The sequence below is a fragment of the Stegostoma tigrinum genome, chromosome 9, assembly GCF_030684315.1.
Source record: "Stegostoma tigrinum isolate sSteTig4 chromosome 9, sSteTig4.hap1, whole genome shotgun sequence".
Taxonomy (NCBI): Eukaryota; Metazoa; Chordata; class Chondrichthyes; order Orectolobiformes; family Stegostomatidae; genus Stegostoma; species Stegostoma tigrinum.
In genome coordinates, this window is record NC_081362.1 from 39453021 (window position 1) to 39472534 (window position 19514).

Here is a 19514-nt window from a genome sequence, read left to right on the forward strand (position 1 = left end):
CTTATCGTGGGAGCAGATGCGGCAGAGGTGGAGGAATTGGGAATAGGGGATGGAACACCACCCCACCAACCTCTGGATACAACGCATCATCCTGAGTCTGACTTCAGTTGTAACTAAATTGTTGGAGGTGATTATAAAAGACAGGGTTTATGGCATTTAGAGAGGCAAATTTTTTTTCAGAACAGTCAGCATGGTTTTGTGTGAGGAAAACCGTGTCTCACAAACTTGATGAAGTTTTTTTGAGGAAGTTACCAAAAAGATTGGAACAAAAACAAAGTGGTTGGAAAAGCTCAGCAGATCTGGCAGCATCTTTGGAGGAGAAAACAGAGTTAACTTTTCGGGTCCGGTGACCCTTCCTCAGACCCAGTCACCGGACCCGAAACATTAACTCTGTTTTTTCCTCCGCAGATGCTGCCAGACCTGCTGAGCTTTTCCAGCCACTTTGTTTTTGCTCCTGATTTACAGCATCCACAGTTCTTTTGGTTTTTACCAAAAAGATTGATGATGGCAGAGCAGTAAATGTTGTTTATTTGGATTTTACGAAAACCTTTGACAAGGTTCCACACAGTAGACTAATTAGTAAAGTTAGGTCACTTGGGATACAGGGAGACCTTGCCTATTGGATATACAATTGGCTTAATGGCAGGAGACACAGAGTAATGGTGGAGGGTTGCCTTTCAGACTGAAGGCCTGTGACCAGCAGTGTTCCACAGGGATCATATCTGACTTCTCTTTAGTTTGCTATTTATATTAAATGATTTGGATGAGAATATAGAAGACATGGATAGTAAGTTTGCGGACAACACCAAAATTTGTGGCAAAGTAAACAGTGAAGAAGGCTTTCTAAGATTACAAAGGGATCTTCAACAAGCGTCAATGGGCTGAAAAATGGCAGAGTTCAATCTGGATAAATGCAAGGTATTGCATTTTGATTCAACAAACAAGGCTGGGGCTTATACAATTAATGGTAGAGCCTTGGGTTGTGTAGTGGAATGCAGGGGTCCAAGGGTGCAGGTGCATAATTCAGGGTGATTAGGAAGGTGTTTGGCACACTTACCTTCACTGCCCAGTCCTTTGAGTATAGGAGTTGGAAGTTATATTGAGGTTGTACAGGATATTTGTGAGGCCTCTTCTGGAATACTGCGTCCAGTTCTGGTCGCCCACTTATAGGAAGGGTATTATCAAGCCGGAGGGACTTCAGAAGAGATTTACCACGATGTTGCCAGGTTTGGAAAGTTTGAGTTATAAAGAAAGGCTGAATAGGCTGGGTCCTTATTCACTAGAGCGTAGGAGGTTGAGCGGCAACCTGATAGAAGTGTATAAAATAAAGAGGGGCATGGACAGGGTTGATGGTAGTTGTCTTTTCCCTAGGTTGGAGAATATCAAGACTAGGGGCCACATTTTTAAGGTTTGAGGACAGAGATTTTAAAAAGACAGAAGAGGCAAATATTTTACACAGAGGGTGCCTTGCATATGAAATGAACTTTCTGAGAAATTGGTGGATGCAGGTACAATAACAATGTTTAAAAGACATTTGGACAGATACTTGACTAGGAAAGGTTTGGAGGGATATGGGCCAGGACCAGGCAAGTGGGACTGGTTTAGCTTGGGATTATGCTCATCCTGGCCTGTTTGGACCAAAGGGATTGTTTTGGTGCTGTATTACGCTATGACTCTAAGAGGTGACAGAAGAAGTTGATGAAAGCAAAGCAGTGAAAGCTGTCTATATGGACTTTGCAAGTTGCTTGACAAGTTTCTGCATGGCAGAATGGTTAGCGAGGTTAGATTACATGGAATCCAGGGAAAACTAAGCATTTGGACAAAAAAATTGCTTGACAACAGGAGGCAAAAGGTGGTTGTGCAAGGTTGTTTTTCGCACTGGAAGCCTGTGACCAGCAATGTGCTGCAAGGATTGGTGCTGGGTCCAGTGCTTTTTGTCATTTATATAAATGATTTAGATGTGAAAATAAGAGGTATGATTAGTAAGTTCACAGATAACACTAAAAGTGGACATGAAGAAGGCTATCTCTAAGTAAAACAGGACCTTGATCAGATGGGCAAATTGGTCAGACAATGATAGAGGGAGTTTAATTTAGATAAATGTGAGGTGCTGCATCTTGGTAGGGAATACCAGGCCAGGAATTATACACTTAATGGTAGCGTCCTGGGAGTGTTGCTGAGCAGAGACCTAGAGGTGCAGGTGCAAGAAAGTGGAATTCCCAGTAGTTGGGGTGGTAAAGAAGGCATTTGGCATATTTGCCTTCATTTATCAGTGCATTGAGTATAGGAATTTTTGGGAAATCATGTTGCAGCTGTACAGGATATAGATTAGGCTTTTTTTGGAATACTGCATTCAATCCTGGTCTCCCTATTAAACTTGAAAGGGTTCAGAAAAGATATACAAGGATGTTGCCAGGGTTGGAGGGCTTGAGCTTTCAGGAGAGGCTAAACAGGCTGGGGCTATTTTCCCTGAAGCATCAGAGGCTAAGGGTTCATCCCATAAAGGTTTATAAAATCATGAGGGGCAAGGATAGGGTGAGTAGCCAAGATCTTTCTCCCAGGGTAGGGGAGTCCAAAACTCAAGGTCATAGGTTTAAGGTGAGAGGCAAAGATCTAAATGGACTGGAACAGCAACTTTTTCATGCAGATGGTGGTGTGTGCATGGAATGAGCTGCCAGAGGAAATGGTGGAGGCTGGTACAATTATGACATTTAAATGACATCTGGATGGGTACATGAATAAGAAGGGTTTACACGGATATGGACCAAATGCTGGCAAATGGGACTAGATTAGTTTAGAATATCTGGTCAGCGTGGATGAGTTTGACCAACGGGTCTGTTTCCATTCTGTGATGAGAAAGAAATTGGAACCTCCACCATTATATTGCTTCACTGCACATGAATGTAGGCTTGTGGAATTGTTTATTGTCACAGCAACATGGATTATTTGGGTGGTTCAGTTAGTTAGGATGACTGGTGTGGATCAGATTAGTGCCAACAGCATTGGCCTTTTAGTTGGGTTAAATTTAAGTCCTGCCTGCAAAAGAGGTTGTGTCACTGTGGGTCAGATCTGCCTTCAAGCAGAGGGCTCCATAAAAGAAAAAGAATAATATGTTGAGCCAGGACATAACACATAAACAATTCCTGTATCAAGCTTTTTATTTACAGTAATTTATCTTTACCTTGTTTATATTGTTCAGCATAAATATATATGAGACAGCATTTCAAATCTCATCTTTACCTATAACAAGGTAAGCTCCTTCTCTTGAGAATGGCATCAAGACATTTTTGAATGCAATGAAGAAACTCTTATTTATGCAATTCTACTTTGATAAGTAAATCTTTTACATAGGGCTTCAGCAATTATTCTGGAAGTTTCAGTTAAATACAAGATTGACAGATGTCTGTATCTAGTCACTGAATTCACCATAGTGGTGGTCGTTTAAACATGCCTTTCCAAACGGTGGAATCTGCAATCTAGACAGAAAGAAAGAGAGTTAAAAATCTCTCTATCTTATATGATATCAGTAAAATACCTTGAGATGAAATAACAAAATAGAACATTATGAACATAAGCCCTTCCACAGATTTACATATTAAAAGGAAATGTTATGTTTTTATAAAATCTTAGAAAGCTGAATGCTAGCATTGCTTTCAAACAGCAACATTTGTTCCTCAGTCTTCAATGCAACTTATTCTATAAATTTAGAATGTTTTTCTGATGCTGATCATGGACATTCTTCAGTTCACAAAAATGTGATTGCAGAAGAACACCCCCCTCCCCTAGATCAGGCTTCATAAGTTGGGCAGCACGGTGGCTCAGTGGTTAGCACTGCAGCCTCACAGCACCAGAGACCCGGGTTCGATTCCAGCCTCGGGTGACTGTCTGTGTGGAGTTTGCACATTCTCCCCGTGTCTGCGTGGGTTTCCTCCGGGTGCTCCGGTTTCCTCCCACAGTCCAAAGATGTGCAGGCTAGGTGGATCGGCCATGCTAAATTGCCCGCAGTGTTCAGGGGTGTGTGGGTTATAGGGGGATGGGTCTGGGTGGGATGCTCCAAAGGGCGGTGTGAACTTGTTGGGTCGAAGGGCCTGTTTCCACACTGTAGGGAATCTAAATCTAAATAATGTGCTTCATTACAAGCCTTCCTCTCAGCAAAGTGCTTACCTCCAGTCTCTCCTCTCCCCAGTCTGTGTGTATTCACTTGTTCCAAAGCAAGTCATGACCTCCTTCCTCCTCCTGGTTTCTTCACTCTCCCAATACCCTACGCTCCCCAATTGCCAGCTTTCATCAAATATTTACAATTTACATGGATGATTTGGAGTTGGGGACTAAATTGTGTCAAAATTTGTGGATGACACGAAGATGAGTGGTAGAGCAAAGTGTGCAGAAGACACTGAAAGTCTACAAAGGAATATAAATAGTCTAAGTAAGTGGGCAAAGGTCTGGCAGAAGGAGTACAATGCTGATAAATGTGAGGTCATCCATTTTGGTAGGAATAACAGCAAAATGGACTATGTTTTAAATGGTTAAAAAAATGCAGCAAGCTGCTGTGCAGAGGGACCTGGGTGTCCTTGTGCATGAATCACTGAAGGTGGGATTGCAGGTGCAGTGATTAAACGGCAAATGGAATTTTGTCTGTCATTGCTAGAGGGATGGAATTTAAAAACAGGGAGGCTATGCTGCAGCTGTATAGGGTCCTGGTGAGGCCGCACCTGGAGTACTGTGTTTAGTTTTGGTCTCCTTACTTGAGAAGGGATATACTGGCACTGGAGGGGTACGGAGGAGATTCACTCTGTTGATTCCAGAGTTGAGAGGGTTGGATTATGAGGAGAGACTGAGTAGACTGGGATTATACTCATTGGAATTCAGAAGAATGAGGGGAGATCTTATAGAAACATATAAGATTATGAAGGGAATAGATAAGGGGGAGGCAGGGAGGTTGTTTCCACTAGCAGGTGAAACTAGGACTAGGGGGCATAGCCTCAAAATAAAGGGAAGCAGATAAAGGACTGAGGTCAGGAGGAACTTCTTCATCCAAAGGGTTGTGAATCTGTGGAATTCCCTGCCCAGTAAAGTGGCTGAAGCTACTTTACTGAATATTTTTAAGGCAAGGCTAGATAAATTTTTGAACAGTAAAGGAGATAAGGGTTATGGTGAGTGGGCGGGTAAGTGGAGCTGAGCCTCAAAAAGATCAGCCATGATCTTATGAAACAGCAGGGAAGGCTTGAGGGGCCAGATGGCCTACTCCTGCTCCTCGTTCTTCTGTTCTTATGTTCTCATGTTCCTCCCTGTCTAATTGCCTGTTGTCTCCATTCCTATTCCACAGATCCTGAGGAAAGTCATTGACCTGAAACATTTCTTTTCTCTCTCCACTATGTTGCCTGAATGCTGGTAGTGCTTTCCGCTGTTACTTATTAATAGTGAAACTTTTTTGTTCTAGCTAGTATGCATTTTCTGATGGATCTTTTCTTCTCCTCACATACCAGGTATACACATTGTTTGTGCAATTAAGTTGGGAATTAGGTCCAAGGGTTTGTGTCAGGGTAACTGAATTGAACAGAAATGAGCAAAACCAAAGAAATAAGGGAGGAAATAACGTCTGAAGCCTGAAAACAGATTCAGGGATCATTATGAGCCATTAATGTGTCCCATTCTTTCTGATCTAGCGTGAAGTTAAATGTTTGTAGTAGCAGCAGTCTTATTGCCCAAACTACTGCATGGATATACATCTCAATAGGGCCCTGCGAGACAGAGGCCAAAAAGGCAACTGGAGCAAGTAAACATTTTGGGTAATTCAAGCAATCTAGCCCAGTGCATTTCAAAGTATTTTTTAACACTGACTCCATCTTCAGTCATGAAAGTAGTCATGGCACCGAAGTGAGAATTCTGAGGGGAAATGAAGGAGACCTATCTGAACAATAGGGGATGTCATGTGTAAGTGAGGGCCTGTCTGTCTGTTAGCACAGGACACCATTGTTATAATTCATCAGAACTCCATTGCTGTTTTGAAGATCATGATCCCAAAATTTCAGCTTACGACCCACACGCACACTTTGGGAAACTCTGGCCTAGCCCCTAGGATCTTGCCACATTGCAGGGAGTGAATGTATCCGCACATACTCTTCAAAGGAACAAATAGTCTCATCTCAGTACACTACCCCTTACTAACTTCCTACTATACTCAGACATCCAATTTTACAGAACCATCAAAATTCTATAATCATCAAGTCTCATCCTTAACAGTCATATCCTTGCCTCACCCTGATGTATTTAACTCTCCTAAAAGTCTCACACCGACATCTCATAGGTTGCACATACTGGCAACCATTCAACCATATTCGATGTAAGCAATTAGATAAGTACACCATTCTTGCTGACTCACTTCCCTCTCTTTTTCAGCACAAGATGGCCCATGAAAGCAGACAGCAACACCAAACAGGTCAGTTACAAGCACAGTTGCACATCCCTACCTCCATGGAGACAAAGACACAACAATAATTAGTGTGGCACAACCAAAATTGAGAGTCTTTGACAGCAACCATGACATCAAGTAATCTACTTCTGATTTACAAGCTGCACATACAATTGCTTTTTCCTTGCTTCTCTCATCACCTTGGTAGTCTGGCTTTCTGCTTTCAGATATTCAAGAACTAGTCAGGTGGTGGTGCCAAGTGTGATGTCCAAATGGAGCAAGAATCTAATGATAAGGAAACATGTGGCTCATCTCACACTCACAGCCAGCAACTTAGCTACAGGCACTGAGTGATCTTCAGGAGGTAGCACTGAGACAAACTGGTAGGTAGCAATGGCACCAGGTACAAACTGCTTGCAGTCAGGTCAGGGGAAAGGAGTGAACTAGCGTCAGCTCCTGGTTGACAAAGTCACATTTCAGTTTTGTTGCACAGCACTGATTTACAGCTTTGAACGCGATGGCAAATGCTGATGGCCACACTCATTGACATGGCTGGGATTATTGACAAGTATGTCAGGAACCCTGGAGTCACCGTCAAGTGACATGGATGATTGAACTCTAATTTAGTACAATGCTTAGTGTGGAACCCATCTTTCCTGGCATGGAAGTGGTGTCCATCTCCACCAGTACACTTGCAAACCCAATGATAATGCAGCATCTAATGGTCATTCTCTCAGCTTTAATTGCAGCTCAAGCAGAAGTAAACCAACATCTGACTGTTGCAGTCTAGTTGATAACGTTTCCCATGGCGACATTAGATTCATTATCTGCCCACTGGCCACGAGTGGTTGACTTGGGAATCAGAGTTATGAATCACATGGTCAAAGAATAGCCCTTGTCTTCTGGAAATCACCCTTTGTTTGACATGTTGGCTCAAATATGAGGACAGGAAAAAACACAATAGGAGCATAAATTGACTATTTCATTCCTTGAGCCTGATCAAATTTGAACATTTTGACTTCTACATCGCCATCTCCTCCTGATAACCCTTGTCCCCTATTGAACATCCAACTTGTCTTAAAACTATTCGGTAGGCCCACCTCTATTGCCATTTCAGGCAAAGAATTCAAAAATCATGCAATCCTCTGAAGAAATAATCCTCCCCTCCCTACCCTGAAATAGCAACATCTAATTTTAAAATTGTCCTCTCCAGTTCTGGATTGGCCCATGAGGGAATATATCTCTCCACATTCATTTTACCAAGACCATTCATGACCTTATACAATTTATTAAATCAAATCACTTCTCGTTCTTCTAAACTCTGGTGAAAACAAACCCAGCCAATCCAGCTTACCCTCAAAAGACAATCCACTCATTCCAAGTATTAAGTTAGTAAACTCCCTCTCCAATGCATTTCCAAAAAACATAGAAAAAACATAGAAAATAGGAGCAGAGGTAGGCCATTATCAATGAACATTATCAAACCCAAGAATAGTATGTTTTCCACAGTGCATGTTACATGTTACGAATCAGACCAAACCCCCTCAAAATGGTTCAAGGAGGTAACATAGACCGTAACTTTTGGTCTAGCTAGTAGGCTTTAAGCAAACATACTTTATTCATACACTGCAGTTAAAATACAAAGAAAGAAAGGAGAATTAGCATAACTTTAACTGTATTGAAATACTTAAAATAATATTATTATTTAATTTTTTTATATTATTTAACTACTACTCATCAACTATTCCAATCTAACGGCATCCCATGAACACACCTTTGGTATTTAAAGAAATGGAGATAATGCACAAAATGCTCCCAACTTAGGCTGAGGTATGAGGGATATTGCCTGAATAATACATGTGGATAAGGCATTTTGCTGAGAACCAGACTTCTCCCACACAACTTCCTTGTTCTGTGAGCAGCTTGTCCTTCTCAGCTGCCTAACTCTTTAGAATCTCCCTAACTCTTTAGAATCTCCCTTTCTCAATGCCTCTGCTGTTTAATTCCTCTATAAGGCGCTCCTCAAAACCTTTTGATGAATTTTATGGTCATTTGCCCCAATATCTCCTTCAGTATTTAGTGTCAAAGTTTGTCTCATAAACACTCCTGTGAAGCACTTCAGGATGTTTTATACATTACAAGTATTATATTAAAGCAGCTGTTATTGCGGCTGTTGCTTTCGATTACTTGGCATAAGTCATGGTGAATATGCTCTTTTGGTTTTCCCCTGAGGTCAGAGTGACCAAACAGCAGTGATTTATTTCAAATGGCTAGTGTTTCAAAGGAAAGTCAGCTCATTAATTACCTCACATACACAGAATCAATCTTTTAGTTAGCATTCATCATTTAAGATATGTGCATCGTATTTTGAAAATTAGATCTAAATTAATTATTTCCATTTAACGAATCCCCTCTTCCTCAGAACACCTACAAAAGTTGCCAAAAAGTCTTAATTGATGTTTTTCTGAAATTTCTAATTTTGTACACCATACCATCTTCATTTTATGATTGAAATATTAGGAACCCTTTCTTGGGTAAATTAAGGCACTAAAATCTGAATGATAATTGCATTTCCATCTTCAGAATATTTCAAGTTCATTCACATTAATGAATGTAAAACTGTCAATCAGAGGTGATTGGTAAAGTGCTGCTTTCACAATTTGGAATTAGCCAAACGTGCACAAAACAGGTAATATTGCTGGTTTGTCTATCATGACCTGTTGTTAACTGGATCGGGCATGATGTGACTGATTCCAAGATGGCTTGGCTCAACCTTCCTGTCAAAACACATTAACATCACAACTCACAGCTAGATTCGAAGACAGGGTTCAAATGGATGATAACACAAAGAATGCTTGGATTTCTGATCAGTTGAATGAAAACCCTTCAGTGTTCCAGATAAGCTCAACCCAACCTCGAAGAAGAGTGCCTCATTTTCTATTGAAGCATTTTACAGCCTCAGGATTTAATGTTGAGTTCAACAGCTTCATATCATTGTCGTCATCATCTGTTTTGATTACCTTCCAACAACCAGCTTTTCCCACCCACCTTCTTCACCACCACCAGTGATTTGTTTGCGTTGATTTACTCTCAACATAACTGACCTGTTTTCTGCTATTTACACATTCCATCAACTCCTCTTTTGCGTCTAAATATCATCTCTACTGCTATTAGAACTCCTTTTGCCTTTTGTAGTGGGGTATTGATTCCCCTGTTCCATTTGCTCCCCATCCTTCTCCCTAGCCCCTTGTAGCAGCATAAAGGCCACTATCTTTCCAACTCTCTTCAGTTCCAAAGAACAGTAACATTGGAATTACAAAGCTAACCTTGTTTCTCTCTCCACAGATGCTGCCCACCCTGTCGAATTTCTTTGACACTTTGTTTCAAACCCCAACATCTGTAGTACTTTGCATTTATATTAGGTGTCATGTAGGGTTCGCCTAAAAAGGGATACAATTAAGTTCTAATTTAGGTACATGAAGAATGGTAAATGAGGTTGATGAGCTGCAGGGCAGATGTTGTCACAGTAATGGGGACCTGGTTTAAAGAGGATTCAGAAGTATATTCTCCAAAACTCCCTCCTCACTCCACTAGGATATCAGCCTACATTTTTTTCTCAGGTTCTGAAATGAGGTTTGAAACCAAAACCTTTTAACTCATTGGCAAAGGTACTATTGACTAACCCATGGCTGCGACCTATGAATAGTACACAGAGTTACCCAAGACTTTGTGATTTGAGAGTCAGCAACAATTGTTTTTGAGCAGGAAAAATCAATTGTATATGAACAAAGCACTACCATTGTTGGAAATCTAAAATAAAAACAGAAAATGCTAGCAATTGTCAGTACATCTTACAGTAACTATAAGATGGATACAGGTAACATTTCAGATTGTTTAGATTGTTGAGATAGTTGTCTCAAGTTTACATTTGATTTGATAGGCACAAAAATAATGCTTTGTTCATTCCCTAACTGCCTATTGTCCACGTACCTTTATTTATCTGTGCTCTTACAAGGTGCTTCCTCAGTGGCCACAGCATGAATGGTGGATGACTGCTCACCTTCTACCAAGGAGACTGCAGATGACCTAGCAGGGCATCTTTGAGAAACCTGGGCCTAGGAACAGCTTCACCCTGCACCATCTCAGCCTGGGCCGCAGCAAACTCGGACAACTAACTATTGTCAATAGTCTGGCATTAGCAGGGTGGTAAGGGTTGAAGAGGAATGTTGTCATCCTGAGAAAAGACAGCACGTTCTTGCTACAGGAAGTCATAAGCCTAGCAGTGCTCCTAATTTGTTAGAGAACAATGCTTTTAACCTCCATATCTAATTGCTAGTGAGACCCCAACATCCAGATCCCAGAGATTTTTCCTTTACACAGGTCTCTACCCAAAACAACGACATGAGCCTTAAACCATTACCTCCCCCCCCCCCACCATCCTCTCCCAAGCCCCAGCTCCTGGCACATGATCCCACTTGAAGCCAAGGTAGTCCTGACCATGCATGGATGAGCATCCCCTTTCCCACATTATCCCCTTACCCTACTTCCTCCTTGCAGGTACCATTTCCCCGATCACAAACACCATCCCCTCTTGGCCTAGCTTGCCAACCCCAATCCCGAAGAATAGGATCCCACATCACCTTCCAGCAGCAATGGACCCTCTAACCCTCACCCAACTTTCCTCAAACTGACCCCCTCAATTGACCTAATCAATCAAAAGTCCTGATCAACCGATGCTCAGATCCCTGACTAGTGGATGTCCATCTCCCCAATCATGTTGGCCCTACCTCACCATTGACTATCCACTATGAAGCCACAGGATTGACTGTAACCCACTCCCCAGACAGCAGAGGCATGCTGCGCTGATTGAGAACATGCTGACTGGATCACAGTCAACTTCCTGGGCTGGTATTGGAAGCTACCACTGATTCCCAGTACCAGGACCCCCTGACTGCAGGAGATCCATGGACTTCAATGAGGATAACCCCCCTAAGACTTTGAGGCTTGTCTGCTTGCTGAACATAAAATCAGTTAGCAACACAAGCTGCTAGTACATGGTGCAACTATGAGTTTAATGTAGGAGTCTTGTACAGCAGGATGTACACACTAAAATAAACGCAAAATAATGTAGATGCTGGAAAACTGAAACAAAAACAGGAAGTGCAGGAGAAACTCAGCAAGACCAGCAGCATCTGTACACAGAGAAATTGAGGTAATGTTCTGTGACCAATACGAATCTTCTTCGGAATTCTTCAGCAAGATATATGCCCCCTAACTGAGAACTGCCAAGCAGCAAGGCAAGGTTTTGTGACTACGCTAAGGTATGGATGGTGTAAGCATGCTGTTAAGTGTGTTAAGTGCATCAGCAGAGCTGAGATTTAGCCCCATCCAATCTGTGAGCTGGGTCCATTTCCCTGAGCACTAAATGTGCCTGCAGCAGCCTTTCAATGCTAGTTGCCAGTGTGATGTGCAATGTCAGTCTGTGTTTCCTGAGCATCCAGCCAGTGTGTCAGAGAGATGCTAAGATAGATTTGAGGCAGATGCCAAATGTCAAATGCCAATGTCTGTCATCAAGGGGTTCACGTGGCCAATGCTCATGTATTGTAGCCCAAGATGCTGTTTGGTGCTCAGCAACATTGAGGCTGGTCGCACCCAGTGATCAGCTGGAGGCAGCAGGCACCCATTCTGATTTCCACGCTAAGATTTCTAAACATCCTGCTTGTTTGGAGTATTTGATATGATACAATGCTGAATATTAATTAGGACAGTTGGGCGATTATTAAGGCTTTCCACAAGCTGTAAGCCCTCTTAACTGTCAACTTGCTGCTGCCCAGCTAAAGATTTACCTCGCCACTAGTCCACAATAGAAAGGATGGAGCAAGATGCTCCTGACATTACGATAGGCTTCACTGGGTTTCTCAACTGTTTCTGTCACAAATCTCTTGATAGCTCATGTCGCTAAGTTTCCGTCTAAGTTTCTTTATCTACACTTTCCTCGGTTTCAAAGAATTTATCCTGGTCTTGAAATATTAACTCTGTTTCTCCCTTCACAAATATTGGTAGACCTGCTGACTTTCCTGAGCATTTGTTGCTGCTACAATACATACACCCTCCTTTAAAAAGTGCATGGTTGACTTCAGTTTGTATTAACTACTCACCATGCTTTGCCTAATGAACGGCGTGCAGCAATCATTTAAAGGATAGGCAGCACCAGCTTTATGTACTGCCCGTAACACAGTGAATGGGTATGGTTTATTTCTGTACTACAATCCCTACATCCATTTCAGTGGTTGCAGTTGCTTCCTCAGTAAACATGTGTCACTCATATTTTGAACATATTGCCTCGTGGGTGAATCACATATCAAAGATGGCCGCAAAGTAGGATGCTCCAGTTAGAGCTCTGATGTTTGCCAGTCGCTTTACCGTTTTTTTCCCCTTTTCTTCCTCACTCCCTTGTGGTTTCCCCTTTCTCCACCCCAATTCCGACCCCCAGACATTGGAGTTGCAGAGTGAGCGGGCCAAGTCCTGCAGTGGACCAGAGAGAACGGGACGAATCCCGCAACAGATCGGAGCGAATTGGGGGCCAAGTCCCACAGTGGAAGCAGCACGAACAGAGTGGCCTCATGTTCTGGGGCTTGCAAACATGCCCTGTCAGCCCCAGAACACTGCAAACAGTGAGCCCTGGAACAGCTCATAAGCTGCGAGCCCAAAGCAGTGCGGGGAAGAAGTCCCAAAGCAGCACATGGGAAGCAGCTCCTGGAGCAGTACACAGGCAGCGAGTCCAGGACAGTGATAACAGGGTGTGGAGCTAGATGAACACAGCAGGTTAAGCAACATCAGAGGAGCAGGAAAGCTGATGTTTCGGGCCTAGACCCTTCTTCAGAAATGGGGGAGGGGAAGGGGATTCTGAAATAAATAGGGAGAGAGGGGGAGGTGGATACAAGATAGATGAAAGAGAGTATTGGTGGAGAGGAGACAGACATGTCAAAGAGGCGGGGGTGGAGCCAGTGTAGGTGAGGAGTTAGGGAGGGGATAGTCAGTCCAGGGAGGACGGACAGGTCAAGGGGGCAGGATGAGGCTGGTAGGTAGGAGATGGGGGTGGGGCCTAAGGTGGGAGGGGATAGGTGGGAGGAAGGACAGGTTAGGGAGGCAGGGACATGCTGGGCTAGTTTTGGGATGCAGTTGGGGGAGGAGAGATTTTGAAGCTTGTGAAATCCACATCGATACCATTGGGCTGCAGGGTTCCCCAACGAAATATGAGGTACTGTTCCTGCAACCTTTGGGTGGCATCGTTGTGGCACTGCAGGAGGCCCAGGATAGATATATTGTCTAAGGAATGGGACGGGGAGTTGAAATGGTTTGCGACTAGGAGGTGTAAATGTTTGTTGCAAACCAAGTGTAGGTGTTCCGCAAAGCGGTTCCCAAGCCTCTGCTTGGTTTTCCCGATTTAGAGGAGGCCACATCTGGTACAGTGGATGCAGTATACCACATTAGCAGATGTGCAGGCGAACATCTGCTTGATGTGGAATGCCTTCTTTGAGCCTGGGATGGGGATGAGGGGGGAGGTGTAGGGTCAAGTACAGCACTTCCTATAGTTGCAGGGAAAAGTGCCGGGCGTGGTGGGGATGGAGGGCAGGGTGGAGCGGACAAGGGAGTCACTGAGAGAGTGGCCCCTCTGCAAATCAGATAGGAGTGGGAAGGGAAAAATGTCTTTGGTGGTGGAGTCAGATTGCAGATGGCAGAAGTGTTGGAGGATAATGCGTTGGATCTGGAGGTTGGTGAGGACGAGGGGGATTCTTTTTTAGTTGTTATTGTGGGGACGGGGTGTGAGGGATGAGTTGCAGGAAATGCAGGAGACACGGTCAAGGGCGTTCTTGACCACTGAGGGGGTTAAGTTGCCGTCTTTAAAAAGCGAGGACATCTGAGATGTTCGGGAGTGAAATGTCTCATCTTGGAAGCAGATGCAGCAGAGGCAAAGGAATTGGGAATCGGGGATGGCATTTTTGCAGGAAGGTGGGTGGGAGGAGGTGTATTCTAGGCAGCTGTGGGAGTTGGTGGGCTTGAAATGGATATCGGTTTCTAGGTGATTGCTAGAGATGTAAACAGAGAGGTCCAGGAAGGGGAGGGAGGAATCAGAGATGGTCCAGGTGAACTTGAGGTTGGGGTGGAAGGTGTTGGTGAAGTGGATGAGCTGTTTGAGCTCCTCATGGGAGCATGAGGTGGCGTTGATACAGTAATCAATGTAACGGAGGAAGACATGGGGTTTAGGGCCAGGGTAGCTACGGAAGAGGCATCAAGCACTGACACTTCCGCCATCTGCAATCCGACCCCACTCCAAAGACAATTTCCCTATCTGATTTCCGGAGGGACCACTCTCTCTGTGACTCTCTTGTCCGCTCCACACTCCCCTCCAGTCCCACCACACCCGGCACTTTTCCCTGCAACCGCAGGAAGTGCTACACCTGCCCCTAGACCTCCCCCCTCAACCCCATCTCCTCTGATGCTGCTTGGCCTGCTGAGTGCATCCAGCTCTACACCTTGTTATCGGAGATTCTCCAGCATCTGTAGTTTCTACTGTCTCGAGTTCAGGACAGCGGCCAAGGCCGGTGCGAGGGTCAATCCATACTGAACTTACCTTTGAACACTCTAATGTCAACCCCTCAATATTTTCCTATTTGAACTTATTGTTAACTCTGATTAAGCAACTACTTCTATTCCTCTGCTGTATCAAAGAATTGTACTTAGGTACTTGTACCTCAGATGTCGCCTTAAGAAGGCAGACATTGTAAAAGTTTTTTCACTGTACTCCTACAATGGAGTATATGTAACAATAAAAAGGATATTGATATACTTACTTGCATTCTTTGATTTAAAAATTGCAGTTTCTGATTCAACAACTCTATTTCCTAAGAGAAAGAACAAACGACAGGACAGATCAATGAATTAGGAACTTACAGTTTTTGACCAATTTCATATTAGTCCCGAAAACATGAATGCACAACATTCCTACCTTAGAACAGAAATCCTCAAAGGTGTAAAATTTCAAACAATCAAATGTACAGAAATTGGACAGAACAACAAAAGAAATTGTGCTATCTGCAGTTTATGATATTTATTAGCCTTCTTAGCATGTTAGCAGTGCCAATTCAGTTTCTTATGATATAACACCTTTGCCGAAAATTTATAAACTATTTATTTTGAATAGATTTTGTTTTTAAAATGTTGCTGTTTTGATTTGTGTACCTCATCTAATTTCAGACTTTTATCTTTCTCATCAAGGTGAGGAGTACTAATGTTGGACAATGCATGCTTAATATTTCTGACACTAATTTTGGCAACAAGTTCGGCGGCACGGTGACTCAGTGGTTAGCACTCCAGCCTCACAGCACCAGGGACCTGGGTTCGATTCCACCCTCGGGTGACTGCCTGTGTGGAGTTTGCACATTCTCCCCGTGTCTGCGTGGGTTTCCTCCGGGTGCTCCGGTTTCCTCCCACAGTCCAAAGATGTGCAGGCTAGGTGGATTGGCCATGCTAAGTTGCCCATAGTTCAGGTGTGTGTGGGTTATAGGGGGATGGGTCTGGGTGGGATGCTTCAAAGGGCAGTGTGGACTTGTTGGGCCGAAGGGCCTGTTTCCACACTGTAGGGAATCTAATCTAATCTAAAGTATCATCAGATCAACTGTAGTTAAGACATACGAACTTAACACAATGCATTACCTTTAACTTAAGCTCTCTTTAGCTCCAAACAGAATGAAATGGCAGTCACATCACTTCCCATATTGTCCATTCTAATAAGGCTATTGATATCACGATTTGAGTGTGTACAGTGAGTGACCATCTATGGCATTTAGCTTGGTCTCACCTACTGATCTTGGTTTAATTGTCATATTCAGTTTTTTTTAACCTTCTGGTTAGTTATTTTAAGCTATGACAGTTTAGTATGCTTTTTTGCTTGCATGGATTAGTGGTTATCACCAAATGCCAGGTTGATCCAAAAACCCAATGACATAACATAAATCATCAGTGAATAGTAGTCTTATCTAACCTCTTTGTCTACAGAAGTTGAAAATTTTACAAACTATTCACAGTTGGCAGTGATGCTCAGGTTAAGCCATTGAAGTACAGCTCTCAGAAAAGCTGAAAGGCAAACAAAGCAAGCGTGCAGCTTTGTTCCATTTTTTAAAATTCATTTACAACAAGTGGTCAATGTTAGCATTTATTGTCCTTCACCAATTGTTTCACGTCAGGTGCCTTGACAAACCATTGTGGTGTGTGTGATGAAGGTACACCCACACTGCTGTTAGTTAGCGAGTGCCAAAACGTTGACCCAGTAGCATTGAAAACATAGTGATTAGAGTCATAGAGTCATAGAGATAAACAACACAGAAACAGACACATTGGTCCAACTTTTCCATGCCAAATAGATGTCCTACATTAGTCTAGTCCCATCTGCCAGCATTTGGACCATATCTCTCTGAACCCTTCATATTAGTATACGCATCCAGATGCCTTTTAATTGCAATTTTGTTGTAATTATACCAGCCTCCACCACTTCGTCTGTCAGCTCATTCCATACACACACAACCATCTGTGTGAGAAAGTTACCACTTAGGTCCCTTTTAAATCTTTCCCCTCTCACCTTAAACCTATGCCCTCAAGTTTTGGACTCCCCATCCCAGGGGAAAAGACCTTGTCTATTTATGCTATCCATGTCCCTCATGATTTTACAATCCTCTATAAGGTCACTTCTCAGCCTCTGATGCTCCAGGGAACACAGCCCCAGCCTTGATGTCCAGCTCCACACTTTGTTATCTCGTATTCTCCAGCATCTGCAGTTCCCATTATCTCTGATCCCAGCCTTGTCAGCCTCTCCCTGTAGCTCAAGTGATCCAATCCTAGCAACATCCTTGTAAATCCGTTTTGAATCATTTCAAGTTTCACAACATCCTTCCAATAGCGGGAAGACAAGAACTGCACATAGTATTCCAATTGTGACCCAACCAACATATGTAGCTGGATGAACACAGCAGGCCAAGCAGCATCTCAGGAGCACAAAAGCTGACGTTTCGGGCCTAGACCCTTCATCAGAGACGGGGATGGAGAGAGGGAACTGGAATAAATAGGGAGAGGGTGGAGGCAGACCGAAGATGGATAGAGAAGATAGGTAGAGAGGAGAGTATAGGTGGGAAGGTGGGGAGGGGATAGGTCAGTCCGGGGAGGACAGACAGGTCAAGGAGGCGGGATGAGGTTGGTAGGTGGGAAATGGAGGTGTGGCTTGAGGTGGGAGGAGGGGATAGATGAGAGGAAGAACAGGTTAGGAAGGCAGGGACAAGCTGGGCTGGTTTTGTGATGCAGTTGGGGGAGGGGACGAGCTGGGCTGGTTTTGGGGTGCAGTGGGGGAGGGGGAGATTTTGAAGCTTGTGAAGTCCACATTGATACCATTGGGTTGCAGGGTTCCCAAGCGGAATATGAGTTGCTGTTCCTGCAACCTTCGGGTGGCATCATTGTGGCACTGCAAGAGGCCCATGATGGACATGTCGTCTGAGGAATGGGAGGGGGAGTTAAAATGGTTCGCAACTGGGAGGTGCAGCTGTTTATTGCGAACCGAGCGTAGGTGTTCTGCAAAGCAGTCCCCAAGCCTCTGCTTGGTTTCCCCAATGTAGAGGAAGCCACACTGGGTATAGTGGATACAGTACACTACATTGGCAGATGTGCAGGTCAACATCTGCTTAATATGGAAAGTCATTGTGGGGCCTGGGATGGGGGTGAGGGAGGAGGTGTGGGGGCAAGTGTAGCACTTTCTGCGGTGGCAGGGGAAGGTGTCAGGTGTGGTGGGCTTGGAGGGGAGTGTGGAGCGGACAAGGGAGTCACGGAGAGAGTGGTCTCTCCGTAAGGCAGGCAAGGGTGGGGATGGAAAAATGTCTTGGGTGGTGGGGTCGGATTGTAGGTGGCGGAAGTGTCGGAGAATGAAGCGTTGTATTCGGAGGTTGGTGGCGTGGTATATGAGGATGAGGGGGATTCTCTTAGGGCGGTTATTGCAGGGGCGGGGTGTGGGGGATCAGTGACCCAACCAAGGTCTTCTACAGCTGTAACATGATCGCCCAACTCCTGTACTCAATGCACTGATGAATAAAGGCAAGCATACAAAATGCCTTCTTCACTATCCTATCTGCCTGTGACTCCACTTTCAAGGAACTATGAACCTGCACACTCCAAGTCTCTTTATTCAGCAACACTCGCCAGGACCTTACCATTAAATGTATAAGTCCTGCCCCGATTTGCCTTTCTAAAATGCAGTACCTCACATTTATTTAAATTAAACTCCATCAGTCACTCTTTGGCCTATCGACCTATCTGATCAAGATCCTGTTGTACTCTGAAGTAACCTTCTTCACTGTCCACTACACCTCTAATTTTGGTGTCATCTGCAAACTTACTAGCCATAGTTCATGTGTTCACACCCAAATCATTCATATAAATGACAAAAAGCAATGGACCCAGCACCGATCTTTGTGGCACACTGCTGGTCACAGGCCTCCAGTCTGAAAAGCAACTCTCCTTCCCATCCTCTGTCTTCTACCTTCAAGCGAGTTCTGTATCTAAATGGCTAGTTCTCCCTCTCGTAACAAGATCAGCCAGCTGGACCTCCACAGAAAATGTGTTCCCTGATTCGGGTTGCTAATCTGATCAGGTCAGGGAGCTCTGGCTGACAGATTTGATCAGGAGTGTCATTTCTGTCGCCCTGAGATCTGGCTCAGACAGAGTTGGGTCAGTGTCATCGATTCTCCACTTGTCAATAAAGGGTGACCAGGTAACGAAATACAGGCCTCTGTGGAGTTATTTCAGAAAGAACAGTGACATGTTTTCAAATCAGGATGATACGTGACTTGGAAGAAACTTGGAGATAATTATGGAAATATTTGTGCATCATAAATGATTACTCTTCCTTCCCTGATAATAGCATCAAAGACATTGTGAACATTAGACATAAAAGTTACAATTTTTCCTGTTCAATTCTATTACACAAATAAAATCAATCAAAAGGATCATGGAAATTGTCCTAAGGTCTCCATGGAGTTATGCCATGGCTTCATAAAGTACT

At 43.8% G+C, this 19514-nt stretch overlaps 1 protein-coding gene across 1 annotated transcript in view; it reads right to left on the bottom strand.

Annotated features, from left to right (window-relative positions):
• Positions 1-438: 438 nt before the first annotated feature.
• The window catches only part of si:zfos-1056e6.1 (uncharacterized protein LOC107988029 homolog), a 130814-nt gene continuing 111738 nt past the window's right edge, over positions 439-19514 (bottom strand). The window contains exons 9-10 of the mRNA XM_048535618.2: positions 15268-15318; positions 439-3476 (exon numbers count right to left, since the gene is read on the bottom strand). Of these exons, the coding sequence (XP_048391575.1) occupies positions 3423-3476; positions 15268-15318 (105 nt within the window). The 3' untranslated portion in view covers positions 439-3422. The remainder of the gene's footprint in view (positions 3477-15267; positions 15319-19514) is intronic.